Below are 27881 nucleotides of genomic sequence, written 5' to 3' on the forward strand. Positions count from 1 at the left end.
GGAATAAGTGAGGAAAATCATGAAAAGGACTTGCTTTATGTTTTGGCACTTAATGAGCAACGAACCATTTACCCTGTGAATCTAATAAAATCATACACACAGATGCCTTTGAATGATTTTAAGGGCAATGATCATGGAAGTTGATGTTAGTATGTTAGCTTTAGTTGGTGTGTAATCCATTTCTCGTCACGGACTGGAAGTCTGAGGGGTATTTGAGAGTTGTCTTAGTTTGGAGGCTGGAATGTTCTCTGAGGGTGTCAGGTCTCCTCCCACTTTCCTGATTGGCCAATGTGGATATTGGGACTGGAAAAGGAGAGAACAGCTCAGCACTGGGGGCAAAGTTGGGGACAACTCAGGGAACAATTGTGAAGGGAAAGGCAGCAGCACTTCTTCTCCGTTCTGGAAAGATGGAACTTTTGATGCTAGAAAACTTCATAGATGGGAAATTTTTACCTTGTCACTCGTATATAGATTCTTATGATCCATCCACAGGAGAAGTGTACTGCAAAGTGCCAGATAGTGGAAAAGAAGAGGTGAGTCTGTTCCCTTAGAGAAAATGGAAATGTATTTAATGAATTGGCAAATTATGAATTACTTCATTTTCTAAAAGAGAAGGAGGTTGGAGGAAAGTATAGAATTGTGAGACAGAAGGAAGACACTAAGGTTTCTCTTGTAACAGGACATGTCTCAGACTCAAGCAAATTTCAGGTAACTACATTCAGAATAAAGTGATTTTTCTAGCCAACCTAACAACTCTATGTTCAGTTGTTACTTATTTTATTTTATTTTTTTGTAATTTTCAGACATCTCCTTACGGGCATATGGTATGAAGTGTACTGTAGCAACTGTTATTAAAATGCATCCTTTCTCTACCAAGTTACCTAAATTTATGAGTAAATCTGAGGATTTCTAAAAAAAAGTGTCAGTTCACTAAAATAGAGCAGCAACATTAATTATTCCTCATATCTTCAAATAACTAGGATAATTCAATAATTGAATAATGAAACTCAAAATCAAATTCTCATATACTTTTGGAGTTAGATTTAGCATTTTAAAAGTATTTGACTTTTTATTAAAAAAAAACCTTTTAAACTCTGAACTTAGTGGCACATAGACTGATTTTCTTTCCTTTCACTCCCCCTTTTTTCCTTCCTCCCTTCCTTTACTCCCTCTTTCTTTTCTTTGGCTGATGAATTTATTTTACTTTGGGAAATTTATAAAATATCTGAGACATGTTAGAGTGGTTTTCAGTTATTGCACTGAGAATGTAAATATGTCTGTGGTGGTAAACATGACTGGTGTATGTTTAGTCTTTTAATGCATAATATATTATAATTTCTTTTTAAGACACAAAACCTAGATTATTTAAAATATAATTATGACCTTCATCTATAAAAATAGGTTGTATGCAGATTTCTTTGAAGAACTCAGTTATTTTTTTTTTCTGTGAAAATTTCAACTCTGTCTTGCATTAACAAAACCTTTAGACTTGTGGATTAATGTTGGCAAGTATTGGCTAATTTGTTGGTTAAACTATAATCTGCAATTTTGTTTGTTTTAAAGGACCCAAGATAGCTGTGGGAAATCTGGTCTTGTCTTTTCCACTCCTTCTTGTTTCACAGTGTTCTCCAAAGTGAAGTTAAAAATGACAAATATGCCAAATTCAGGTTGAATATTTTCTGCAGCTTACGGTTTGTACCTTTTCAGAAAAGAGACCAAAACTGAAAATAGTAGCTGCTACTACAGTAATAAATATTTTTTTATTTCCATGAATGCAACTCACAAGTATTCTATCTGATCCCGTAAATCCCATTTTATTTTCCTGGCTTGAAAAAAAAAAAAAAGAAAAAGGTCACTGTATAAATTACATGATAAATTTCTCCAAATAGTTGCTCACAGCAAATCCTGCCAGTGCTCAGGGGTTCCTCAGTCAGCTTTAGTTACGTGCTTTGCCTTCACCAAGCTGCCTTACCAGGATTGTCCCAAGGGGCGAGTTGTAACAACCTAGAAATTAGTTATCTGTTATCGTCCTTATGTTCTGAGGACAGAGTGCCGACACTTTGGTGTCTGGTGCCTAGGTCAATGGGTGTGTCTGGTGTGCATGCTCAGACACACACATACATATACTTATTGTTGCTTATTTGTGTTATGGCATTGCAGCCGGAAGCACAGACCAGAGTCAAACTGCCTAGGTGCAAACACCCGTTCCATGGCTTGCTGCCTGTGACCTTGACTTACAGCTGAGCCTCTTTGTGCCTCATTCTTCCCATTTATGAAATGGGGATAGTAATGATTCCTCCTTCGTAGTGTTGTTCTGAGGATGAGATGGATTAATCCATGTAAATCCCTCAGTGCTTGACACTTTCTAAGTTTTAGCTTACAGTAATATTATTGTATATGGTAGATTAATATGCCGTCTATATTGTACAAACATAAATCAGGTGACATAAGACAGTTTAGAAAACATGAATGGACTTGAATTTTCTAAATGTTACATATCAGAATTGTACATGACCCACTGTAGGAATGGAGCCCCTCTGGTTGGCTGGCAGTAGATTTTCCATGACTGCAGATTGAGGTGAAGGTCACCAAAAAGTCCACCTCCCTTCCTTCATCCTGCCTGCAGGTCCACATTAGAGATTCGGTTTTGGGGGTGAGGCTGCCATCCTCAGACAAATTTCTACTGACGACGAGAATCTTGATCTTCAATGGTTGTGGTTGCTGTGCTAGGGATGGAACCCAGGGCCGCACACATGCTAGATGGACACTCAACGACTGAGCTAAACCCCCTTAATAATCTCATGCCTTACTTCAGCTCAGCTGAAAGTAACTTTTTTCCAGAGGGAACAAGGGACACATTGGTGGGGTTCTTCATGAGGGGGCTAGATCAGGAGTCTGGATGGTCAGATCACATGGCCCAAGAAAGGTGCTCCTGACTGTCTGAAGCCTGTGAAGAAGGATTCTGAGGCTGGGCTGGGACCAGTGGTGGGAGAAAGGTGTAAGTGACTGTTTATCATGCACAAGCAGAGGAGAGCTGTGACACATGGACTACAGATTTGCCATGTCTGGAAGAGGCATTGATTAGACTTTCCCTGAATGAGAAGAAAGGCAGAAGCAGGAAAGCACTCTAAGATTCATTTTGCTTGAGTCACATTTTGGTCATGAGTTGGCCCTGCCCATACTTCCTCATGTTGCTTCTTTGGGGATGTAGCTTCAAAACTAGAGATCTAAAATTTCTGTTCAACCCTAGATCCCCTCCTTTCCAACAGAGACCCACCCCTTCCATTGCACACTGGGCTTTGGGCAGGGCCAGTGGTTATGCCATAACAAGTCAGCTTCTGGTTTTGGGAACCAAAAAGATCTGTATTTGTATCCTGATATGCATTTATTAGCTGTGTCACTTCTGGCAAGTTAAATGAGCTTTCTGTGCCTCACTTCCTCATCTGTAAAATGGGCATAAAATACTCAAGATAAAGAGGCTAACTGAAATAATTGGTATATTTAGTCATAATCCTTTAGTTATAAAATTATTCAATAAATGACTAACATAGGATTAGCCATTCCAAGGGCCAATGACATTCCAAGGATAGGATTTCATACAAAACTTTAGATTTTATACAATGTTAGAACTGGATTAAGAGCTTTAGAGATTCCATACATCTAAAGTAAGTTTCCCCTCCTATTCAATATTCATAAAGTTCTGTTCTTTGGAAAATGATTGACATTGCATATCTGTTGAGATTTGAACAGCTTCTTTCTGATTAGCCGACTGCCACATTCTAGCTCCTTTGGTCGAGATGGAGGGTTTTGCTTTGTTTTTGTGGTTTCTATTTGCTGGTGGCACAAACACCTGTGTCACCTACATGTGGTAGCTCAGCACTGGCACATTTTGGATAAAAGGGAGCTGTGGGTTCTGGATTCCTCCAGTCCCTCAGGAGCAACAGCTTTAAGCTGACCTTCCTTCCTCTTCTGTTTGCTCCTCAAAGATCGAGGTCGCAGTGGAGGCAGCCAGAAAGGCCTTTCCCAGCTGGTCATCCCGCAGCCCCCAGGAGCGCTCCCAGGTCCTGAACCAGCTGGCAGACTTGCTGGAGCAGTCCCTTGAGGAGTTGGCCCAGGCAGAATCTAAAGACCAAGGTGAGAGCCATTTCTTTCTAACAGAGCTGTGGTTTGAGTGTAGAGGTCTTGTACTAAATGCTTATAAGAACAGCAATATGTTACCCAATATTACCATTAGTACCCTTCTTCCAGTGTGTGAGGTGGTCACACACTGGAAGACACTTAAATGTAATTGACACTTAAATGTAATTGATGGAATTCAGGACTCTTTGTCATTATTCATATCGACCCTCCTGCGGTTCTAGGCAGGTGCTTTCTTACAGCAATGGCAGAGGTGGAGGCAAAACCATCCAAGGCTGTGGAAAGTCATGGCTTCCAGCTGGCTGCTCCTGCCCCATTCACAGCAGTCATGAGACTGAACCCAAGGTCAAGGGGCAAAGAATTATACTCTGTTCCTTTGGTGGAACAAAATGCAAAGGTCCATAGCAAAGGGCATGGATATGGGGACAGATGAGGAACTAGGGCTGATCACTCAATCTTCCTCCCATTTTGAGTAGAGAGTTTCAAAGCAAAGATCATTTGAAGAGCAGTGGCACAGTCAAGTTATGTAGAAAGTGCTCTGATCTTATCAGTCCACTAGTCCACTCCTAACACAATCTCCCAATTTTTCTCCTTCCTTGAATAAATGTTTGTAAATTTCTGCAACACAGTCTATTAGGAAGAGCCAAAAACTTTAAAAAAAATGTATGCATGCCATAAATCAACATAGAGTTAGGAAGCAGCCTGGGGGCAAGCCCTTGGAAAGAAAATGTTTGCTCTCCACCTTTCTTGGTGGCAGAGTTTCTTTGCCTCACTGGAGGGCACTCAGGGGCAATCCAGGCAAGATCATGCTTCTCCTTCCACTCCATCTAGGAATGGGGACATGTGACAGGTGAGCAAGTGTCACACAGCATCCATGGCTGGGATGTTCCTGCTAATCCTTCAGATTACCACCATGTGTTAGGGGGACATTTAATAGAACTCACGTGTTTGTATGTGATGTGCAAACACAGCTATCTCAATACCCATTATTTCAACCCCTTCACAGCACTTACAAAGCCTGGTGATTTTGGACTGGCAAGAGCTTGTGTGGGTGAAGTGCTTGCATCTGACAAATTCACAATGAGAGCTACAAAATGTTCAGTCCACAAAGCAAAGATGATCTGAGTCAACTCTGCCCCCGCCCTTGCTGATATTATAACCTCATACCTAATAATTTCATAGTTTTACCCATCCATGGTCAAGGAATGCCTCCCCAGGGCTGGAAGGAACTGTGACTAGTCCAGTGTGAATTGGGATATGGTGTGGTGACGGTTGATGGACACCTCTGTCCATGTCTACTCACTCCACATAGAACACACTTGGAAGTGCTTTCTTCCCTACAGGGAAAACCCTGACGATGGCAAGAACTATAGACATTCCCCGATCTGTGCAGAACTTCCGGTTCTTCGCTTCCTCCATCCTGCACCACACGACAGAGAGCACACAGATGGATCACCTGGGCTGTCTGCACTACACAGTGCGGACTCCGGTGGGAATTGGTAGGTGCTGGTGGGAAAAGCATATGTCCTGATCATGCACAGAAGTGCTCAGAAAATTCTGTAGAATTAATCTCAAGGAATGGACTAAGGAAAAGGAAGGAGCCAATTTCTCCCTTTTTACTGAAAATTTGTTGACCTCAAAAATCTATTTCTAATTTATTCTCTTTGTGTCAAATTCCCTACAAATTCCTGGAACATTATTTTTGAAAATTGCAATTTCCAAAAAAATTTTTGGAAAAGAATGATGATAGGAGTAAGTTCACATTCCAGGATATATTTTTTTTTGCCACCAATAATTAAACAACAACAACCAACCAAACAACCCAAAGAGTGCAGTGGTTTTGACTCAAGAATTATGTGTGCTTCAGTATCTTCTCTGAAAACCCGGGATAGTAGTTTATCCTTACATATGTTTTAATAACATATATGAATTAAATAAATCATAGGTATAGGATACTTAGAATAATGACTACACCTATGAATTTGTTTAATTAATAATCATTGGCTGAGAATGCTCTACTTCCTCCACTCAGTTCTTTGCCTCCTGTCCTTTGAAGAAACATCTAAATGTCTGCAATGACTAAACATGTCCACTAGATGGCAATATTTCCCCTGAAAAGAGACCATATTTTACTAGTTAACATTTTATGAATATAAAAGAAAAGAAAATGAGACATTTTATTGTTTTGATTCTTCGAACTTTTTGGAAATAACATTTTTAAGGCATTATGGAGATCCCTAACTGCTTTCTAAGAAGAATGATAAAGTATTTTGCTTGAAACAATATTTTGTTATACCCTGAAGAACAGATTTTTTTCTCCCGCTGGGAAATTTAATACTGTAAAATACACATTTACTTTCATAACACAGGTTTTAGGGCAGAGTTTAAAATGAAGTGAATTCATTTCCTTAGTCATGATAGAGGCTTTATATTTGTTGAGTGTTGTGGTTAAGAACCTGGATAGTTTCAGAATACTGCATGGAGACACTCTCTAGAAGTTGGTATGTTACTTATTCAGGAAATCTATTGGGTCAAGATACAGGTGAGAATCCAGAGAGAATTTTTATTTAAGAATATTCTAAACAGCTTAGATGGTTTTCATGATCTATGCATGAAAGTTGATTGGCTTTACTGACAGGAGGGCCCCTACCAGGACCATCTAGAAGCGTTTTGATCCTACTTTACAAATAATTCTAAGAAAACTTGAGGTATTATGTGTCAATCCACAACATATTGGAAACAGAGGTGAATAAACTTGTTAAAATAAATAGCAGCTGAACAGCTTAGTAATGAGAAGGGAGAAATTTTTTAAAAAAGTAAAGCCCAGTTTATAAATCTCAAAATGCATTACATTCTGAAACTGTTAAGCAGTAGAATGATTACAGCCTTGTGGCCTTGGGGCTTACACTGTTGTTCGTAATTATAATTGTGAGCCATCAAGAAATGGGAAAACTGTTTTGAAAGGCACAATTGCGTGTAATAAATTTTAGATTGATTTACTTGAAGTTACCTATAAATAAGCCAAGTCTAGGGTTTTTAAGAGTAAATAAGTTTATGCAGCATGAAGGAGTTCTCAGTTAGTAACCTTATCCGGCCAACCTGCCACTGAAGGGCATGTCACCATAGAAGTGCTTCTGCTCTTGTCCTTTAGCGGGTCTGATTAGTCCTTGGAATTTGCCCCTCTACTTGCTGACCTGGAAGATAGCTCCGGCCATCGCTGCTGGGAACACTGTGATAGCAAAGCCCAGTGAGCTAACTTCAGTGACTGCATGGATGTTGTGCAAGTTCCTGAATAAAGCAGGTAATTAAGTGTTGGGGGGCAAATTTAGGGGAGATGCAGAGTTATGTTACATACAGATCTCCCACTTGGCAACAATATCCAGTCCAAAGACATCTATGGGATTTGTCTCCCTGATCCTTTTCCAAGAAATCCTCTTTATCCAATGCAGGGCATTCTCACACTGTTCCCTCTATTCAACTGCTACTGCAGAATAGACCCACCTCACAGGGTGGTGTCTTGCAGTGCAAGAGCATAAAACAGTAAACAGTATCGAAAACTTAAAAAGTCCTGATCTAATCAAATACATCAGCTCGATGCAGAGTATCTTCAATGGTCAATTTAAATCTTAGGTTTAAGCCACAAGTTAATCTTGGTGAAAAGGAGAAGATTGCTAGGTATTCCTATAAGTTGTACACAATATCTCATAGACACAGCCATTCCCAAAGGATTTGAATATAAATCCTTTGGCTTTCCTTGATTTGGGATCAATAATCAGAAGGTGAGAGGCCACAGCCTGTCAGGCTCGCACATTTGCTCCTTGTGTTAGTCAGTTTTTCATTAGTGTGATTCAAATACCTGTCAGGAACAATTTAGAGAAAGAAAGAATTGGGCTCACAGTTTCAGAGACTGACTCCATTCCCCTAGGCCAGAGGTGAGACAGAACATCACGGTGGAAGGGTTTGGTGAAGGAAAGCTGCGCAGTTTATGGCAGCCTGGAAGGAGAGAGGGAGGGACAGTGTGCCTGTGTGAGAGGCCAAGGACAAGTTATAATTCCTCAGAGTTTACCTCTGTGACCTACTCTTCCAGCCACGCTCCACCTGCCTAGAGTTACTACCCAGGAATCTATTCAAATTCTTCATCCATTTGATGGATTATTATCAAATGGATGAATCCATTGATGAGATTATAACTCTTATAATCATTTACTTCTCAACGTTCATGTGTTGCCTAATATATGAAGTTTTAGGAGACATTAATATCCAAACCATAATATTTTACCCCTGACCCTCCGAATCTTATGCTCATCTCACAGTACAAACTGTATTCACTCCTTGCCTTCTTTCTTCTGATAGTTTAATGGCCACATTCAGAGTGCAGTCCTGGATTTGTTCTAGGTGCAACTCCACACAGACAGTCTGATACTGAACTGGGGTGTGGAGGTCACAGGCAGGAAGCCCTGCAGGTAACCTGTGAGAAGGCCCCTTGCTATTAGGTCTCTGGGCTCATGTCCACCACAGTCAGGGTGGAATGATGTCTGGGAGCTGGGGACAGACTGCCATCCTTCTGGCTATGTTGGCTTCTGCGGTGTCACTGACTTACAGCACACAGAAAAGGTACCGCTGGGCTCTCCCATATTTATAGAATGGGCAGTGGGTACAAGCCTATACTCTCTTCCTTCTGGATATCTTTTCTCTTGCAACAAAGACATACACATTAGGGTCCAGTGAAATTTAGTCATTTCTCTAGGATTCTAATGTTAGGTTAATACTGAACCTGTTTAGAGCAGGGCATTGGGCTAAAAGACCCTAGTATCCTATAGAGGAATGAGGTCTCCCAACCCGGTTATTAGATATAATGTCTATGGAAGCCCTAGTCCTCTGGGGGGAATGTATGGCTTGAATGTACCTACCTCTCCAATGTCCCAGAATGTATCTGTCTTTCCTTACAAAAGTGACCACCATTCTAATCCCATCTTTTGCAAAACGGAGTCTCTGGTATACGCAAACTTATGAGATATTTCTTCTCAGCTGGTGACACAGGTTCCTAGAAGGGTTCAGAATTAGCTTTCTGTTTCTATGACAAATCAACCTAAAAAGAAGATAAATCAACCTAAAAAGAAGAAAGGTTTATTTTGGCTCACAGTTTTGGAGCTTCATGATCAGTTGGCTCCATTGCTTTTGGGCCTGTGATGAGACAGTACATTATGGTGGGAGCACATGGTGGAAAAAACAGCTCGCCTCATGGTAAGCAGGAAGAAAAGAGAGGAAGAGGTGGGTTTGGGGTCCTCATATTCCCTTCTAGGGCACTCCCGTAGTGACCTAACTTCCTCCCACCAGCCCTGCTCTTAAAAGTTATCCACCTCCCAGCAGTACCACAGACTGGAGCCCAACCCTTCAACATGTAGGCCTTTGGGGACATTCCTAATCCAAACTGTGGCAGGGACTTCCCTCTCCCTTGATCTCATGGAGGAGGGGATGTGAAGCCCTGTTTTCCTGCGCACTCTCCTGAAACCACACATCTGGATCTGTGATGCGTTTTCTTTCCTCACCACTTTCCCCAGAACCTGGTCTGCACGAGAGCTTTCCATTTCCCTCTATTTTCCCAGCTTGGATCTTGCTTGTGAGCAAACAGTCCTGTAAAGCCAAGGCAGCTCTTCTCCTTCCCCGCTGGGCTACCTTTGCCAAGTTTTTCTCCCCTGAAAAATACAGAAAGGTGCTGCTCAAATCTCACCTCTCTTAAGCCCTCAGTTTCTCCACTGGGATTTGGAGGACGTGTAAATCACAGCCAGGAAATCCTACTGAAGAACAATGCAGGAGGGACTTTTAAGAGTGTGAGGGGGGAAGTGAAAACGAACTGCTAACATATTCTGTATTTTAAAGAGCTAACTCCTCTAGTCCCTGGTGTAGAACTATAAGTAAGTACCTCTTTGGGAGTCTGGAATATTCTTTTTTTTTTTTGGTGGTACCAAATGTTTGCCCTCATTCTTGGAGAGTCTCCTGGGGGTTTGTGGCCTTTTCCACTGTTCTTCTTGCCCCTAGCTCTATTTAAATTTTAAATACTTCTCCCTGCCACGCACTAGCAGTTGAGAGGGTTCATGTCTGTTCCTGTGTTCCCAACTTGCCTACTAGCTACCTCGCCTGATTTTTGCTGAATATCTGTTTGCCAATTTAACCAACTGCTTTCCTTCTCTTAGAATCGGAATCTTTTAAGGGTCAACAGGCAAATATCTGTAAAAAATTTCACTAATGTCTGGATCAAATGGCAAAATGGTCCTGAGAAATCACAGCCAGCAGATACCTCTTTACATCTGAACCTGGGTGCCACAGCAGCAGAATCAAAGGTTAACATTGCTTGCGGAAGGCAATTGGGCTGCCAAAATGAGCTCACTCTCCTGTGGTGAGAAATATGTGGTGTTCCTGTGTTCCTCCCACCCTCTGTTAAATGCTGCTTCACACAGGAGAAGTGATTCAAGTCATTTTTTCTTCAAGATGTATTAACAGTCCCCCTTCCTCTCCCACTCCCCCATCCAGCCACACACATGCCCCATATTAGATGGAGAGGCCTGACCCATCTAGGAATTGAGGGAAACTTGTCCTTGTTTTCTCCCCATCAGTTGCTCTCCTTCCAGACTCTTTGCCCCAGCCTGGAGCCCAGGGGCTTTTACGTGGTACCAGGCACACCTCTGGTGATGACCTGGGATCCGGAAATGACCTGAGCTAGATTCAACAGATGCACACACTGAGGAGAAGTGGGGGGCTGTTAGAAGGGAGGTTCTGACAGATACTCCATGGCACTGAAACTTCTTACCTTAGGGTCTTCTGTGGACGGACCTCCATTGTCCCCTGAAGGTGATCTGGCTTAGGCAGTGGCCCTGTGGGAGAGTATTCTTCATGATAACTGATTGTCACTGTGAAATTCTTATTTATACATTAAGCGCAGATTCTTGAAGTGTTGCTAGGAATTCCAGAGAGTGTTTCTATTGAGGAGAGAATGCCTTACCTGGGGCAAGGGAAGGAGACAAGGAGCAGGCAGCTCCAAAGGCTCTATGATGGAGGACTTCTGCACTTACTATGTTCTCCCAAAGAAATGTATTAAATTCAGCTACCTCCCCGCAGAAACTAAGAACTTCGAGACATGATGTGATTGTATGTGCGTTCTCTTCTGCACACACATCTTCCTGTATTCCCAAGCCATTTCTAATTTGGATACTGGACTCTAAGCTTTCATTCACTCATTCATTTATTTAACAATTATTTATTAACCTGCTTTGGACAGTTTTGGTGTTTACTCTTTATTACATTTTACTTTGTCTCAATTTTCTCACCTATAAAGTGAGGATAATAATACCAAGTACCTTATAGGGTTTCTGTGAGTTCTAAAAATTGTAGAGTAGTCCCCCTTTATCAGTGGAGAATAGGTTCCAAGACCCCCAGTGGATGCCTGAAACCATGCTTAGTATTGGGAGATATATATATACACACACACACACACACACACACACACACGTACACTAAGTTTTCCCCTATACAGACACATCTTTGATAAAGTTTAATTTACAAATTAGGCACAGAAAGAGATAAACAATAACTAGTAAGAAAAGTAGAACAATTGTAACAACATACTATGATAAAAGGTACATGAGTATGGTCTCTTCTTGAAATAGTAAAGACAAATGTTAATATTTTCAGAGAGTCACTGTGAGTGGGTTATTGAAACTACAGATAATAAATCCATAGAAAAGGAGGTGACTACTATAAATCACTAATAACAATGGCTGGCCCACACTAAGCACCCAATTAATGGGAGTCCTTATTGGTGTTAGTTTTATGTGACCAACTGGGGCAATACAACAAAAAACAGAAACAACATGTCATTTCTGTCCTGAGCACACCTTCTGGTGGTGGACAGGCATATATAGGTAAATCCAGAAAACACATAAACATATAGATTTAGGACAATAGGATCTAGTGATATAAAAGATTGGAGCATCTATTTTTGGGGTACTCTTGGTACTTGTAAGTTGGTTTTAGAGTGCAGTGGCTCTGTTCATAATCATGGGGCACAGGACATCCAACTCAAACCTCACCCTCCCTGGGAAACTTCCCCTACTTCCCTGGCCAAGGTAGTCAATCTTCTTTGCAGATTTACACATCCCTCTACTTAACATTTTCCCCCTGCATTTTAACTCCTAAATACCACATTGGAGCAGGGCACTGAGCCCCCACTGGAATTGACCTGCCTGAGAATATATGTGCATCTGGAGTGCTTAAAGTGTAGTCACTACTGTGGGATGCATTACCTAGGATGTGAACCTATGAGCACCAGAGAAATCCTGCCTAATGGGTTCTATAGGCAGAAGCGACTCTATAGTCCTTGCTTTGCTATTAAACTGGAGGTAGCCATAAAAGCTCTGAGTATTGTAAAACCTATCAAGTGCTTCTCCCATTCAAGCTATTGTAAGGTCCAGGAGAGTCTTTGTGTAACCTTAAGTCCTCAACACACAGAGGAGAATTACTATCACTGATACTGTTTCCCATCCAGGTGTTCCACCAGGTGTGGTCAATATTGTGTTTGGAACAGGGCCCAAGGTAGGTGAGGCCCTGGTGACCCACCCAGAGGTGCCCTTGATCTCCTTTACTGGGAGTCAACCCACAGCTGAGCGGATCACCCAGCTGAGTGCTCCCTTCTGTAAGAAGCTCTCCCTGGAGCTGGGGGGCAAGAATCCTGCCATCATTTTTGAGGATGCCAATCTGGAGGACTGTATTCCAGCAACTGTCAGATCCAGCTTTGCCAACCAGGTATGTGCTCTGGGTATTCCCCACCCCATGGCCCTGTCAACCTGAATCTGTTTTATCACAGTGCAAATCCCAGGAGTGAATGGGTAAATCCAGTCACTTCCATGAAAGGAGGATCAGTACACTGATATTCCAGTGTCTATCAGCTTCTGTTCATTAAGCTCCTATTGTTGTTTATACAATTTTTATCATGTACCACACATGGGCAGAATGATTGAGTTTGCTGTTTCAGCCTCCTCCATTTTGTAAGTCACACATTTGCACTATCTCCTCTTGCTGCTCACATGTCCTATTTCTAGTGGACCTTATTCTCCCCGAAAGTATTTTAAATGCATTCACACACTGTTACCATTGCCTGTAATGCCATAGAGAGCTTCAGGCCATCTTGCATCTCCCAGAAATTATATAACTAATGGTTTTTCAGGCTTTGTAGTGTTACATTCTTCAAGGTCATGGTACCCCAAAGGATTAAGAATGCTAGATCAGATTAACTCTACAGCAGCTTCATGAAGATGGAAGCAGTACCTGTCTCTGTGCAATAGTTTTAGTATCAATGTCTGCATAGTTCCTAGCAGATATGTGCTATTACCGAATGGTTTGCTCCAAGAGATAGTTTTATTTTAGTAGCGAATAAAGGCTTACACAAAACAGTTAGAACTTCAGAGCAGTAGGATGAGACAGATTTGCATTTTCCTAACTGGAGAAACATTGGATGTTGCATAATCATTTGAACCTCTATTTCTAAACCTGTAGAATAATTTGAGCTATAACAATCCCTTCTGATAGGATTTTGCAAATGTAAAGTGAAAAACATAATAATAATAATAATATTATTATTATTTTACTTTTATTATTTTGGTGTCACATGGGATTGAGCCCAGGGTACTGTGCATGCTAGGCGAGCACCCTTCCACTCAGCTACACCCCAACCCTATAGAATATTATTTTAAAAATGATTATAATGGTAATTATTTGATTTACCATAATTCCTAGAGAAAATGACTAGAAACACAGAGAAATTTGAGATCAATAGAAAAGGCCTTTTTTTTTGATACACTGATTTAATCATTAAAATCAGAAAATATCAAATGGATAATTGAATTCAGTGTTTTGATGATTTCCAGATAACAAAAGAGAGACAAATTCCAAGGATTTAGAGTTGAGGCAAGAAAGGAAGGCACGTTCTCTGTATTAAAGTAAATGTGTACTGAGCCTGGAGGTGTAGACTTCTGGCTGCTCAGTTACTAGAATCATGCGAGGGTTTGAGTGTGCTCAAAGAAACTTCCTCTTGGAGTGTTTTAAAGTATCAGTGGGAGAAGGATCAGGGCCAGTCCAAAGCAACAAATGGATTTTAGGAACAAATAAAAAAAAAAAGTAGCTTGATTATTTCACTTTAGCTAAGTGATGAGTCTCATGGAAGACATACTTCCTTCTTAATTAAACATATTTGGCTTATTGGGGGAAGCATGTCTGTACAAACTTGGGCATATATTTCTTAACTGTAAAATAATAATGCCAACACATCAGAGTTACTAAGGAACGAGTATCCTTGGCAAATGACAGAGACTCGATAGATAGTATCATCCTTTTTTCATTTCCTCTGAAGTCATCCTCCCAGGGATTTCAGTATTCCCTTGCTTTCCTGGCATTGAGTAACGGGAAACTTGGTAAAACTCTCAAGTCTCTTTATCACACCCTCCTTCCTTATAGGGCACAGGGCACTTGTGCAGATGAACCTGTCTGGTGTTGGTCATTGCCCAAACCAGATAAGCAGATGGTTCTGATTTATCCTGTTTGCAGAAAGAATTGGTCATTTTAAAACATTAACTGTTTAATTCATTTAATAAACCTTTTTACAAATACCAAGGTAATTAGAAGCATTCTGTTTCCTAGGATGAAAATAGTTATTTATGCATTTATGTCCTATCTTTAAGATATAACCTGCAACCTATAACTTCTCCAGTGAATCCATGCCTGTTTCCTATACTTTTAGGGTTCCAAACCCCTGTAAGAATCTTAAACTCACTAGATTCCTATCACTTCTCTCTGTCTCCATTGGTGCCTCTCTGGTCCAAGCTACCTCCACTCATCTGCACTTTGAAATAGTCTTATAAATCTGCTCTCTGTTTCCACTCTGATTTCCTTCTTTTCTATTTTCTACACAGCTGTCAGAATCATAACTTTAAAATGTAAATCTGATTATATCACTCTTCTGCATAAAACCTTCCATTTTCACGATACTGAGACTAAAATGTAAGCTCTATATGAGCGCGTGAGGGTGCACCACATTGCTTTGTTCACTTCCCATTCCTGCCTCCACTCCCAGCCTCACCCCACACTTCTTCTTGCCCCACTCCCACACCCGCTCCTTCCTGCAGCAGATCCTCCATGCTTACTGCTGGAATTCCTCCTCCAGATCTTTGCTCATCCAGCTCCTTAATGTCGATAAAAAGCTTGTTTTCCAAATGTCTCCTCTTTGCATTGCCTTCCAGAATGCCCTTTAGTAAAATAGTTGTCTCCTCCTCCATCAGCTTTTCTTCCCCTCCTCTGCCTAATTTTCATTTATTGCTTTGATCACTACCTGAAGCTTTGTTGTGTATTGAAAGTGTTCATTTGTGGTTTTGTCTGTCTTCCTTCAAGACTATGAGTTCCACATGGTGGGGACTTGGTCTTGTTCACCACTGGATCCCATTGTCTAGACTAGTGCCTGATACATGACAGGCACTAGAAAGTGATGGGGGATCTACCATGAAGGAGAAGGCCCTACAGTCTTGTCATTGTTCACATTCTTGACAGGGTGAAATCTGTCTCTGCACCAGCAGGATCTTTGTTCAGAGGAGCATCTATAATGAATTTTTAAAGAGGTTTGTAGAAGCTAGCAGAAAGTGGAAGGTCGGCATTCCTTCTGATCCATCAGCCAGCATGGGTGCTCTGATAAGTAAAGCACATTTGGAGAAAGTAAGTACACCTCTGTCATGTAAGTTACAGAAAGTTTTTGGAAAAGAAGCTCAGCACAAGCATCACACACATTGGCCTTAGAGATACTGTAATTACTTCTGGAAAATCATGGGCTATGGGAAGTTATCTCTGGACATAGGTTCAATAAACTTTATATATTTTTATTTATTTATTTTTTTTAGAGAGAGAGAGAGAGAGAGAGAGAGAGAGAGAGAGAGAGAGAGAGAGAATTTTAATATTTATTTTTTAGTTTTTGGCAGACACAACATCTTTGTTTGTATGTGGTGCTGAGGATCGAACCCTGGCTGCATGCATGCCAGGCAAGCGCGCTACCGCTTGAGCCACATCCCCAGCCCTAGAAACTGTACATTTGAATATGCAAATAGAGATCCTTGACTAGAATGAAAGCCCCATGGCCAGGTTTATTCACTGTTGTGTCCTCAAAGCCCAGAAAAATACCTAGAACAAAGAAGGTGCATAGTATTAGTTGGGAAAATGATTCAAATTGCACCATATTGTGTGTTTCAGTTATGATATATGTTCCAAAAATCAAGTCACCCATTTTCCTTGAATACTTTTAGATTCTTGTCTTACCCAATTCTGGTATTGGGTCCAAAGATGCACAGGACCTGGCCATCTTTCCTGCCAGCATGGTTCAGCATCAAGATTCTGAAAAGAAGCAAAACACACGAACCAAGCCTCTTTTAAGCCTCTTTTCAAGAAAGCACATCTGTCATTATCTTGGAGTCACTGGGTTAATTTATTACACACTTTGATTTCCATTGTAGTTAGCTGTACTATATTAATTATCCAGATGCAGTTTCAGAGTATAATCAGTAATGAGACTAGAATTTTTTTTTCTTCAAAGCTCAGCTATTGAAGGACATTCTGGCCTATAAATCTTACAAATCACTCACTTCCCATTTATAATGGACATCCCCCTCCAATAAAAAAAAAGGGGGAGAAAATATTCTTTCATGTATTTAACTACAGAATACACCAGAGTATGAATTTAACTTTACTTTTTATTAGCTTCATGAACAATGTATTCTCTCTGAGGCTCAAATATAACATCAGCAAATAGGGGTAATAAAGATAAAGATAGTTGCTAGAGTTTTGAGAGAATCAAGTGAGGATGTAGGCAAAGTACGAATCTGAGTGTCTGACACTTAGATATTAAATACATTCCTTCCTTCTCCTGTGCATGATGGCTGAATGCCTATATGATGGCTGCCCTAAGGTTTAGCAGCTGAGTGACAAGAAAACCCTAGGCTTTCTTAGCCTTGATCTTATACTGCTTTCTGATGATTAGGAAATATTTTTTTTTCCTATTGACTTGTGTGAAGCTAAATAATGAGAATTTGCTCACTATGTTTGTTACCTGCCCAGGTCAGAAGTTACATCAAGAAGGCTCGTGCTGAAGGGGCCCAAATCCTGTGTGGCGAGGGGGTAGATAGGTTGAGCCTGCCCCCCAGGAATCAGGCGGGCTACTTCATGCTTCCCACGGTGATAACAGACATTAAGGATGAGTCCTGCTGTATGAAGGAAGAGATATTTGGTCCAGTGACGTGTGTTGTCCCTTTTGATAGCGAAGAGGAAGTGATTAGAAGGGCCAACAGTGTTAAATACGGGCTGGCGGCTACGGTATGGTCAGGCCACGTGGGACGCATCCACCGGGTGGCTCAGAAGCTGCAGTCGGGCTTGGTCTGGACCAACTGCTGGCTGATCAGAGAGCTGAACCTGCCTTTTGGGGGGATGAAGTATTCTGGGATAGGAAGGGAGGGAGCCAAGGACTCTCATGACTTCTTTACTGAAATCAAAACCATCACAGTTAAGTACTGAACTTCGCCCATGGGGAAGCTGCTGTCATCACTGCCTTGCAGCAGAGACCCTGCTGTCCAGTGTGATGAAGGAAGTGCAGGTGTCCATCGCAGCACATCCTGACGGCAGGAGGCTCTCTCTAGCTTACCTTGGAAGGCTCGCGAGATGCTACCTATTTTCAATGTGGACTCAGAAGAGAATACTTCTGAATAGGAAGTCACAACAAGGAGGCCATACGATCATCATGTCATGCCTTCAAAGGATTTTTTTCATCATCTAGAATGAATTCTTGGAATCCTCAGTAATCAAACATTTTCATTTACAAATATGGAGTAAAAAAAATCCACAAAGCCGAAGAGAAACAACTCAGCATAATTCCCTGCCTTTAAGAGGACCGTGGAGATGTTCTCCTGGTCCATTATCCACCTGTGTGGCTAAGTGATAACTGGATACTCCTCATCATGTGTGGGGGTGTCGAATGTTTCTGCACTTTGTTAGAGGAGGTCTATGTGGTAGGTTGGGCTAAATATATCTATACAGGGACAAAGAACAATAAAATTGCTACCACTTTTAGAGGAAGCTTGGAACAAGAAGAGAAAACGAATCCATTTCCACTGTCAAGTCTATCAATTGTTAATAAGGCTGATCATTTACTAATTCTAAAAGAAACAATAAAATATTATCAATTTTAGTAAAAGGTATGGCATTCACCTTGACTTGTCCATTAACCCTCCTTATGTCCATCCTATTAGAAGTATGGATTCTTCTACTAATAAAACTATTTCTAGTTGCTTATTTTTATGGATCTCCAAATGATTCAAGGAGAAAACTGAAGTTTAGCCATTAAATAGCACACTCAAGGTCTTACAAATGATATGGGGTAGAGGTGGGCCGGATCCTCAGTCTCTGAAACTAATGATCTCTGAACATCTCCCACCTGTCTTGGGTCCTGCTCCAGAGGGAGCCAATTATTGATGATTCAGGGAACTCATCACGCTGGGTCCTTCTCCAAGTCTCCCTCTTGCTTCGCTTCTTCCCTCTTGCCGAGCTCCATTTGGCATGAGTAAGGGACCCGCCACAGGGGCTATGCCACCCAGGACTTCCTGGAGCCCAGCGTCTTCCTCACTGGCAGAAGCAATCTATTTGCAGTCTGACCCCACAATGGGACAGGAATGTCAAAGGCCCTGGGTTGTGTTATTATCCCCACAAGTCTCAAAGCATAGCACCTGGCACACAGAAGGTACTCAAAACTAATTCCAGGCGGGGAGTAAGGTGTTCCTGATGCTCTGAGGTATTTGTTGCATTATTTGTGTCTGGGTGGGGGACTGTGGATAACTGTAGGGGGAAGACTATGCTTTATAACTTTGCTTGGGATTTAGGCATTTTGACTTGTTTACAAGTGCTGAGAAATCAGTCAGCCTATTTAAGATCAAGTGATGGTGTGAATTATACCTGTTCTTAGCTTTTAACTCCCCTCCCTTCTCCTTCCCTCACCATCTCTCTTCTTCTTCTTTTTTTAAAAAAAATCTTTATTTTATGTGTTTATTTTTATGTGGTGCTGAGGATCAAAGCCAGGGCCTCGTACATGCTAAGCAAGCGCTCTACCGCTGAGCCACAACCCCAGCCCACCACCTCTCTTCTTAACCTTGATTACTTTAGTCCAGGATCAATTCTGAGCATCAGCAGGAGGAGTTTCAGCAACTTCAGTCTCATCTTTGCTCTTATTTGTGGTCTGGCCAAAGTCATCCTTATTCCTGAGACTCAAATCACATCTTTTTTTTTTTAATTTCTTTCTTTCTTTCTTTCATACATGACAATAGTGGAAGGCATTACATTCATAATGCATTCCACTATTCACAGCACAATTTTTCATAACTCTGTATATGAATTGTAATGCAAAAAAAATTCAAATCACATCTTGATTCCATATTCTGGCAGCTGACTCTCCTTGTTCCCTGTGTCTGAATATCTGCCTCCCACCCTGCTTGCTTTCTGCCTGAGAGGTGGCTCTCAGGACCTGAGCCAGTTCTGCTCTCATCAGTTCTTGTCCTGGCTCTGGATTCAGCCTGTGGAGGGATTGCTTCTTGCTGACATTCTGGATGCCTTTTTCCTGCCTCTGTATCTCTTTGAATTTAGCAGGTCATACAAATGGTATGGGATAGAGGTGGGTCTGGATCCTCAGCTTCTGAGATAATCAGGGACCCCCATAAGGACAAAAACAGATGCATTCCTAGGTCTTGGCTCATAGCCTGACAAGCCATTAAAAGGTCCCAACTTAACATATAGTTTGTCGAACACCAAATGTGCCTCATTTATCCATCCTCAAAGAGTGTATCAGCTTTAAAGATCAGGTGCATTGTTAGAGCCAGGTGCCCTCAGCATCACTTTTCCAAAGCTAAAAGGGTAATTCTGTTGAGGAGATCTCAAAATGGCAGATACCCAGGGCCTTTAACTTGCTACCTGTTCTTTCACTTAACTCAGTCTTATCTCAGGGCTGGGATGCTTAAGTTCCAGTTTCCGCTCAGGTTGAAGTGCATATAAAGCCAATTAACATGCCAAGCCCCAGTCCACCCCTTCAGGTGGTGGTACTTCTTTCTTTTATTCAAGGGAACCCATCTGACACTTCCGTATCAGAGTGGCGTCTCCCTCCCAAGCTGCCGTATGTTAGTATTCACATGACTTAATATCATTTTTATCATCATTAGGTCCAACATCACTTCCGGACTCCTGGTCAGTTTAATGTGTGTTTGACCAAATACTGTTCCTCTACTCTGACACTATGCCAGCTGACAGTGGTTATAACCATTGCTTATGTAGTTTTCTCTCCTCACTTGAGCATTTCCAGTGGGTAAGTTCAGATCCAAGTTTTATTCCTCTCCCACTTCCCCATACTTTCTGAGGTCCTCACAGCAACTGGTCTGTGTTGCATATGACAGAATCTCATTGGAGTGAATTATCTGTGGCTATGGGGCTGCCACACCTCCATCATGCTGCATTTAGAACTGACAATGAAAAAAAGGCAGAAGGGGTGATTTACAAGGGGTTATGTTTTATATATGAGGTTTCATCCAAAAGTTCATCATGAGACAATGTAAGACTGTCCAGAAGTGAAGCAATTAGATTATGAGGCATGTAATCTAATCTGGATTAATCCACTTATATGGATTAACTGGGTGGTAATTATAGGCAGACAAGGTATGGCTGGAGGAGGTGGGTCACTGGGAGTGTGCTCTTGGTTTTATATTTTGTCCCTGGTGAGCAGAGCTCTCTTTTTGCTTCCTGGTTGGCATGTCCTGAGCTGCGTTCCTCTGCCACACCTTTCCACCATGAGGCTCTATCTCACCTGGGGCCCAGAGCAATGGAGTCAGCTAATCAGAGACTGAATATCTGAGTCAAAATAAACTTTCATTTCTTTTTAAGTTGTTCTTATAAGGTATTTTGGTCACAGAAAGGAAAAGCTGACTAAAACACAAGGATTGAAATTCTATTTGTAAACTTTTATTTCTAAACTAGGTTATGTGCACATGGGGGTTGACTATATTATTTCATATGTCAGAAACATTTTTATACCTAAAGGGAAAGTAGGAGCACACTGAGAAGCAGGCAAGGGAGATGCTGAGCAGAGGGGAGATGTCTCCTCCTGGTAGAGTCCCGGATGGAGCTCCCATCCTTGATCCTTGGAAGCATGAAGGATGGAGGGCAGGCACTGATGGGAAGGGGACAAGGATGTCTAAGGAGCAGAGCTTCTCAGACATTGATGTGCTTCTGAATCACCAGGGTTTCTGTTAAAATATAGATTCAGTGTCCCGAAGTCTAAGGTGAGGCCTAGGGAACTAGGAATATCAAGGAATTAGAAGACACTTTGCAAAATCCCAGGCCTCAGGAGTAGCAGGCTGCAGCATTTGACTCCCCCAAGCCCCCCACCCCCCACCCAGGCAAAGGAAGAGCTCAAGACACCAGAGTGAAACATATTCTGGGAAGGGGTCTACTGTGGTTACTGGCACAAAGTTTGAGCTAGCTTGCTTTCCATGAGACTCAGGAGGAGGGAGAGAAAGGCAGCGATCCCTCAGGACCCACCAGGGATGGGTTTCTGGATTCTTCCTGCCTCCAACAGATGCCAAAATCCATGGAGCCCAACATATTGTAAACACTCTGCAAACAGTTGTTGCACTATATTGTTTAGACAAGAATAAGAGTCTGTGCATGTGTTATGGTTTGGATATGGGATAATAATGCTAGACATGAAGAGACTAGACTGTGGAGCTGTAACCGAACCAGTTCATCTTAGTTTGAATGGCCTAACTTGGTGGTAACTGTAGGCAGACCTGGGAAGGTAGGTCACTGGGAGAGTGCGCTGAAAAGGTATATCTTCCTGTGGCTTTGTTCCCCAATTTCTATTTCCTGGCTGCCATGAGGTGAGCAGTTTTCCTCCACCATGCCCTTCCACCATTCTGAAATAAATGAGAAAAGAGAGTGAAACATATACTAAAAGATAATTTCCCTAAACTAAATAAAAAGACTTTTCAGAGGGAGAATACTCAGAAATATTCTGTTAACACTTTAAAGTTCTGACAGAAAAGCTTGCAGAGTAAATGAATAGGTTGCCTATGAAAATAAGCATAAGATGGTCACCACACTTTTAAAATTCATAATATTGATGCTAGAAAGCAGAGGAGCAAGTCTCCAAAGTTCTCACAAAAAATTTACTTTGAACCTAAATTCTATAGCCAGTCACATGACATGAATGGAGACAAAATAAGATATTTAGTGACTCTGGAAGTTTCTCCCTGTCTGTCCTTCCTGGTATGACTCGAGCATGCAAGCCAGCAAAGGAAAACGTGAGTCCAACGAACAGAAGAACTGCCTGAGGAATGAAATTACATGAAATTTTAAGTTGTTGGATGTGAAAAAAGGCCTATAAATGTGTCCCACTCTCCAGAAGACGGGGAAGGGAGTGTTTAGCTGAATGGGAGAGGGAAACTTTTACTTTCATTTATCAATGGCTATTTTTATTGATTTATTTTTATATTTTAACATTTTGCCATCATTTTTGATAAATAATGATATAAATATTTAGACACCTTCTGATTAATACTTTTTCTCAGGAGTGGGAATTGGGAGTTTTTGTTCCCTGTTATTTAAGGCTGTTCCAGCTCTAGCTCTCCAACCCCAGCCTCTTTAAGAGGTCTGATGTCACCTGATGTCTTGGGAGTCCCAGTGCAATTGGAAAGAATACTTCCCTGCAGAGACACCCTGGGAAACCTGCCCAGGGTAGACCAAAGGAGGACAAATCCCCCTAGTGCCCCAGTGCTGCCGGTCTCTGAGCAAGAGGATGGGGGGTCAGAGCCTGCACCCTGCTGCTCTCCACAGCTACCCCTTCCCTCCTGCTTGGCACAGGGAGGATGGGGGATGCTCTAGCATCACTTACTTGCCTTCAGGCCATCCATATTGGATATTCCCTTAAGCTTAAACCCAGACTTTAAAAAGAAAACTCCAAGCCCTTGGTCCTTTTTAACTTTGGAGCTGTTTTTCTCCTGGGAATTTCTGGCATTCTTTGCTTGGGCTCTTTGCAGCTGACTGTTACCAAAATAATAATGGGTGGATTCACACCTGGGATGCCCCAGGATCAAACATCACACTTCAGATCTGCTGATGAGGGTTTCTGGGTGTAGTTTAGGGAGACATTTTTTGTTGTTGGGCATCTAAAACTAGCTTTCTCATCATGGGAACTTTATTTTTATTTTATTTTTTGTGGTGCTGGGCCCCACACATACTAGGCAAGTTCTCTACCACTGCTTGAACACTCTACACCTCCAATACTAAAATTAGCCTTCCGGAGTGCATCTTGGCATGCGTCAGTCTAATAGTCCTGAACATTCATATTGTCAATCTCTGTGGCCAAGCTTGGCAGTGCCTGAACAGTGCTGACTCACCCAAGAGCTTTTGAAAACCATCGTCATCACTACTCTGAGGCTTCTGCCAAACGGATGATAGGCGGTGCTTCTGGGGAGAATCATATTTCTGATTGCAGCTTGCCATTCATCAAGTGGTGAGAATTTGCCTAATTGCATCCATTGGCCTAGAATGTGCCATCTCTGCACATTTGATTACTGCTTTCCCATCCCACAACTTATTCCACTCCTCCTCCTTGTTCCTCCATCCAGTCTTTTCTCTTGGAGGTATCATTACTCTCCAGCCTCATCTTATAATTGCAATTAATTCCAGTGGGATGCAACAATTTCCAACAAAGCATTGAAAAAATAGTCCTTGAAGGACTGGCTATATTAAGTTACTGAATCATAACATAGTAGATTGCCAGGGATCTTGAGATCACTCTGTGAAGCTCTCTCCCCTCTCCCAGATGGACAAATGTGGCACAGAGAGGTTTGTTAGCTTGCCAAAGATCTTACAGCAGTAAGTCCTCCTAGGTGGTACTGGGACACAGAATGTACAGAACACCCAGAGACATACAATCATCAAAGAAATAGAGGTCTTCTGAGGACAGTGAAAAAGTAATTGCAATTTCTGATAAGTATTTTGGAGTTTCCCACCCATATGCAGTAAGCAGCTGGCCTCTATCTCCACTGAGGACAAGATAAGGAAGGAAAAATGTTCTTAATTACAGCTGTTGGGATTGAATTTATATATGAAACAAGAAGAGCTTTATATTAATAGGGAAGGGAGTGTTTAGTTAATGGGAGAGGGAAACTTTTATTTTCATTTGTATCAATGGTTATTTTTATTGAGTTATTTTTATATTTTAAGCTCAGACATATCGAATAACATAAGAGAGTTGAGACCCATTTTCTGTAAGTCTGTAAGGTTGGGTAATGTCAGCAGCTGGGTAGAGAGCAGTCTCTGATTCTGTGAAATTTGTGTGACAGTCGGAGAGCTGAGTTGGCCCTACGGTGCTGAGTTGGCACCTCCAGGTGCCGATGCCTGTGTGTGTGGAACAGGTTCCTTCCTGGGGCATAGGGGGTCTTGCTTTGGCATCACATGCATTCAGAGTTCATATACAGGGTCACAAGGACCACCCCTGGGAAGTACCAGCAGGACCTCATGAATTTCTAAGTAGGAGAAATCTGATTTCCATGCCTCATCCTTGAGAAATCAAAGCCAGTGAGGATCACTGAGAGAGGAAAAAATTTGAATATCAGCATATTTACCTCTTCAGGGGGATTTTTGAACGATTTCTCTGATTTGAAGTTCAGCAAAATATATGCTTCTGAAGTCCTTTTGGCATTGATTTTCAGTACCTTGGAGGGATGGCACTCTCCAGCTTAAATCGTGATAAATCACCAGAGAGGGGTTCTGAGGGGTTATTTATACTCTGAGTCCTTGAGGCCATGGGCTGGGTCTTGAGTCTGTGTTCAGGCTGAGTTCCACCGTGAGGAAGGAAGCCGTACTGTCCCTCCTGTCCCTGTGGAAGCGATACTAAAATGCTGACTGAAGCTCTGACTCTGAACCGTGACCTGGCCTCTCCCGCCCCTTTCTCTGGGATCCCAAATGAAGGGAGAGAGAGTTCACATCTCCTGGACAATATTTGCTGAAAATGTTCTGCAACGTTTCCCCAGGATGTATTTAGTGCATCCTAATCTTGAGAGAGGCCAACTCCCTGAACTTTAAGGTCAGGAATAATTAGACAAGAAAATCCCTTCTCTGGATTTCATGTAACTGTCAAAAATGGTGAATAGCGGAAACGCTGCTTCAGGTCAGCCTCCTCACTCCCCTGAACCCTTGCACTATATTGTTTATAGAAAGAATGTGACCTCCCTGTGGCTTGATAAGGTGAGTGTTGCTATTTCTGCTTTTATTTCTTCATGAATTCCTGTCATATGCAGAAGTCTGGAGAGATGGCTGCAGACACCTTAAATAAACCCAGTGATGACTGGGGATTGTTAACTCACCCTCTCATTCACCTTTCTTTTGCTGCACAAAATGCCCTTTTTTTTTTCTTGATAAACATGTTTTGGAAAAATGATTTAAGCTTTTGTGAAAATAAATAGCTTTTTATGTCCTATTCTTGTTGCCTTAGAGGTCAACCTTACAGAAAGCACCATTTCATTTCTAATTTCTACAGGATCTTAAGGCGTCCTCCTCCTCCTCCTCCTCCTCCTCCTCCTCCTCCTCCTCCTCCTCCTCCTCCTCCTCCTCTTTCTCCTCCTCTTCCTCCTCCTCCTTCTCCTGCTCCTCTTTCTCTTCATTTGATTTCTTCTTTTTTTTTTTTAGATGATTTCTCTATTTTGAAACACATACAAATATCATCTCTGTGCTTCCAATACACTCTTCCATTCTCCCTAGAGTGCAAGGTCTCTGATGATGGGGGTTGCTTTTCATATTACATCCATGCCTGAAGTGCTATTTGTCTATGGATCTGGGTTCAGTGCCTTAGACAGAGTAGAGGCTACACAAAAGTTTGCTGCACCAAGTAAATAAAACTCTTACTTACTATGTGAACTGTCTTGTGTCCTGGAGACATAGCTTGTTTATGATAAGGCTGGATCACATTTTGATCATTACTTCAGTTTTCACTGACTTCTGATGAAACCCATACATCCCACAAGTGGGAATAGAGAAGTCAGATGTTCTGGCTCAAAAGACAATGCAAAATCTGATTCTCAATGCTTGTTACTTGGTAAACGGTTGGGGCCCAAATTCTGGGGAAAGAAGCCAGAGTCCTCTGACCACTGTTCAGAGACACAGGGTCTGGCCCAGCATATTGTTCAAGTAAATTGTGTTCAGAGAGTTCACTAAATGTGACTCTTCCCTTAGCAGTATGCCTGAGGCCAACTCCCCATTGGTGGCTGACAGGCTTTGGTGACATCGCCCTGTCTTATAGCTCCTAGAAGAATCACTGCATTTCTGTAATGTTCTTCAAATTGTATGTCTGGAGCTTAAATGAGGAAACACGCACACTACTTTATAGATGAAAACTTAGGAGGGAGAGTAGGTACCAATAAATCATTTTAATAAGAAAGAAGTTGAATTGGGTGGACGGACGAATATTTTGTAGGAATTTTAAATCAGGAATTTAATGACGCAAGTGATTTTTTATTAAACTTATTAAAGTGATGAATTCATCTCCTATGAAATGAAATCTCCCAGTAAAAAGATCTGAATACTTAATGAGGAGATAATCCTGTGCCAGGAAAGTCTCTAGGGCCAAGGCTCAGGTATGCACCTATAAGGATTTTAAACTTCTAAAACCCTTGAAGCCATTTCTTCTTTTTTTTTCTTTTAATCCTCTCATAGTTCAGGTGTAGGCATCCCCCAAAAGCTCAGTGTGAGACAATGCAAGAAAGTCTAGAGATGAAATGATTGGGTTATACAAGTTTTAATCTGTACATTAATCCCCTGATAGGGATTAACTTGGTAGTAACAGGTAGGCAGGTAGGGTGTGACTGGAGGAGATGGGTACCTGGGGTGTGTGCCTTTGGGGTTTATATTTTGTCCATGTTGAGCAGAGCTCTCTCTCTTTGCTTTCAGGTGCCATAATTCCAGCTGCCTTCTTCAGTTACAATCCTCCACCATAATGCTCTGCCTCACCTTGCACCTGAAGGAATGTAGCCGGCTGTCTATGGACTGGGACCTCTGATGTGGTGAGCCCCCAAATAAACTTTTCCTCCTTAAAATTGTTCTTGTCAGATTCTTTTGTCACAGTAGCAAAAAAATATGACTAAAACAAGGCCTGTGTTTATTCTATCATCATGAAAAGTGTCCAGTTTTGAGTTTGATCTATGCCTGAGAAACAAAAAGTAGATGAACATGGCTTTTGTCTTACTTCTTAGGGGAGGAAAAACTTTTTCTGTACCCACTTAGGATCTATTATTGAGCCCTATGAATGAAGCTGACCAAGGAAAAATGAACATGAAGGAGGCATACAGAATTTATTTTTAATTTAATATGCACGGTGGTTCCACAAAAGAAGTGAAAATCCTAAGAAGCAGTTAGACTTGGGGGCTTATAGACCATTTTAACAAAGGGCAATAAATTGTGAAGAAGTGAACAAAAGAAAGAGGGCTTGGTGGTTAATGTGGGAACATAAATATATGAGGGAAATAATGGTATATAAGGGTTATTTAGTAAGTTTTATTCATATAGACTCAGCTCCGTGCCTTTTCTGTCTCTGTTGATGAGTAGTTTTTCTATTCCCAGCATGTGACACTTTT

General features: G+C 41.6%; 1 protein-coding gene across 1 annotated transcript; it reads left to right on the plus strand.

The window, feature by feature from the left end:
* The first annotated feature begins 357 nt into the window (after positions 1 to 357).
* On the plus strand, positions 358 to 18357 carry Aldh8a1 (aldehyde dehydrogenase 8 family member A1). The gene is made up of 7 exons (XM_026391871.2): positions 358 to 533; positions 3987 to 4134; positions 5481 to 5636; positions 7289 to 7438; positions 12680 to 12936; positions 15730 to 15891; positions 17281 to 18357. Exons 1-7 carry the CDS (start codon positions 408 to 410, stop codon positions 17731 to 17733), a joined length of 1452 nt encoding a protein of 483 aa, XP_026247656.2. The 5' UTR covers positions 358 to 407; the 3' UTR covers positions 17734 to 18357.
* Positions 18358 to 27881: the final 9524 nt, after the last annotated feature.

This window comes from Urocitellus parryii, chromosome 8, assembly GCF_045843805.1.
Source record: "Urocitellus parryii isolate mUroPar1 chromosome 8, mUroPar1.hap1, whole genome shotgun sequence".
Lineage (NCBI taxonomy): Eukaryota > Metazoa > Chordata > Mammalia > Rodentia > Sciuridae > Urocitellus > Urocitellus parryii.

Excerpts from the sequence above, each read along its gene's own strand:
- Aldh8a1 (XM_026391871.2), top strand. The coding sequence starts at position 408 with ATGGAACTTTTGATGCTAGAAAACTTCATAGATGGGAAATTTTTACCT. Across the intron at positions 5,637-7,288 it reads GCGGACTCCGGTGGGAATTG|CGGGTCTGATTAGTCCTTGG; the intron begins GTAGGTGCTGGT and ends CTTGTCCTTTAG. Across the intron at positions 15,892-17,280 it reads GTAAAGCACATTTGGAGAAA|GTCAGAAGTTACATCAAGAA; the intron begins GTAAGTACACCT and ends TTACCTGCCCAG.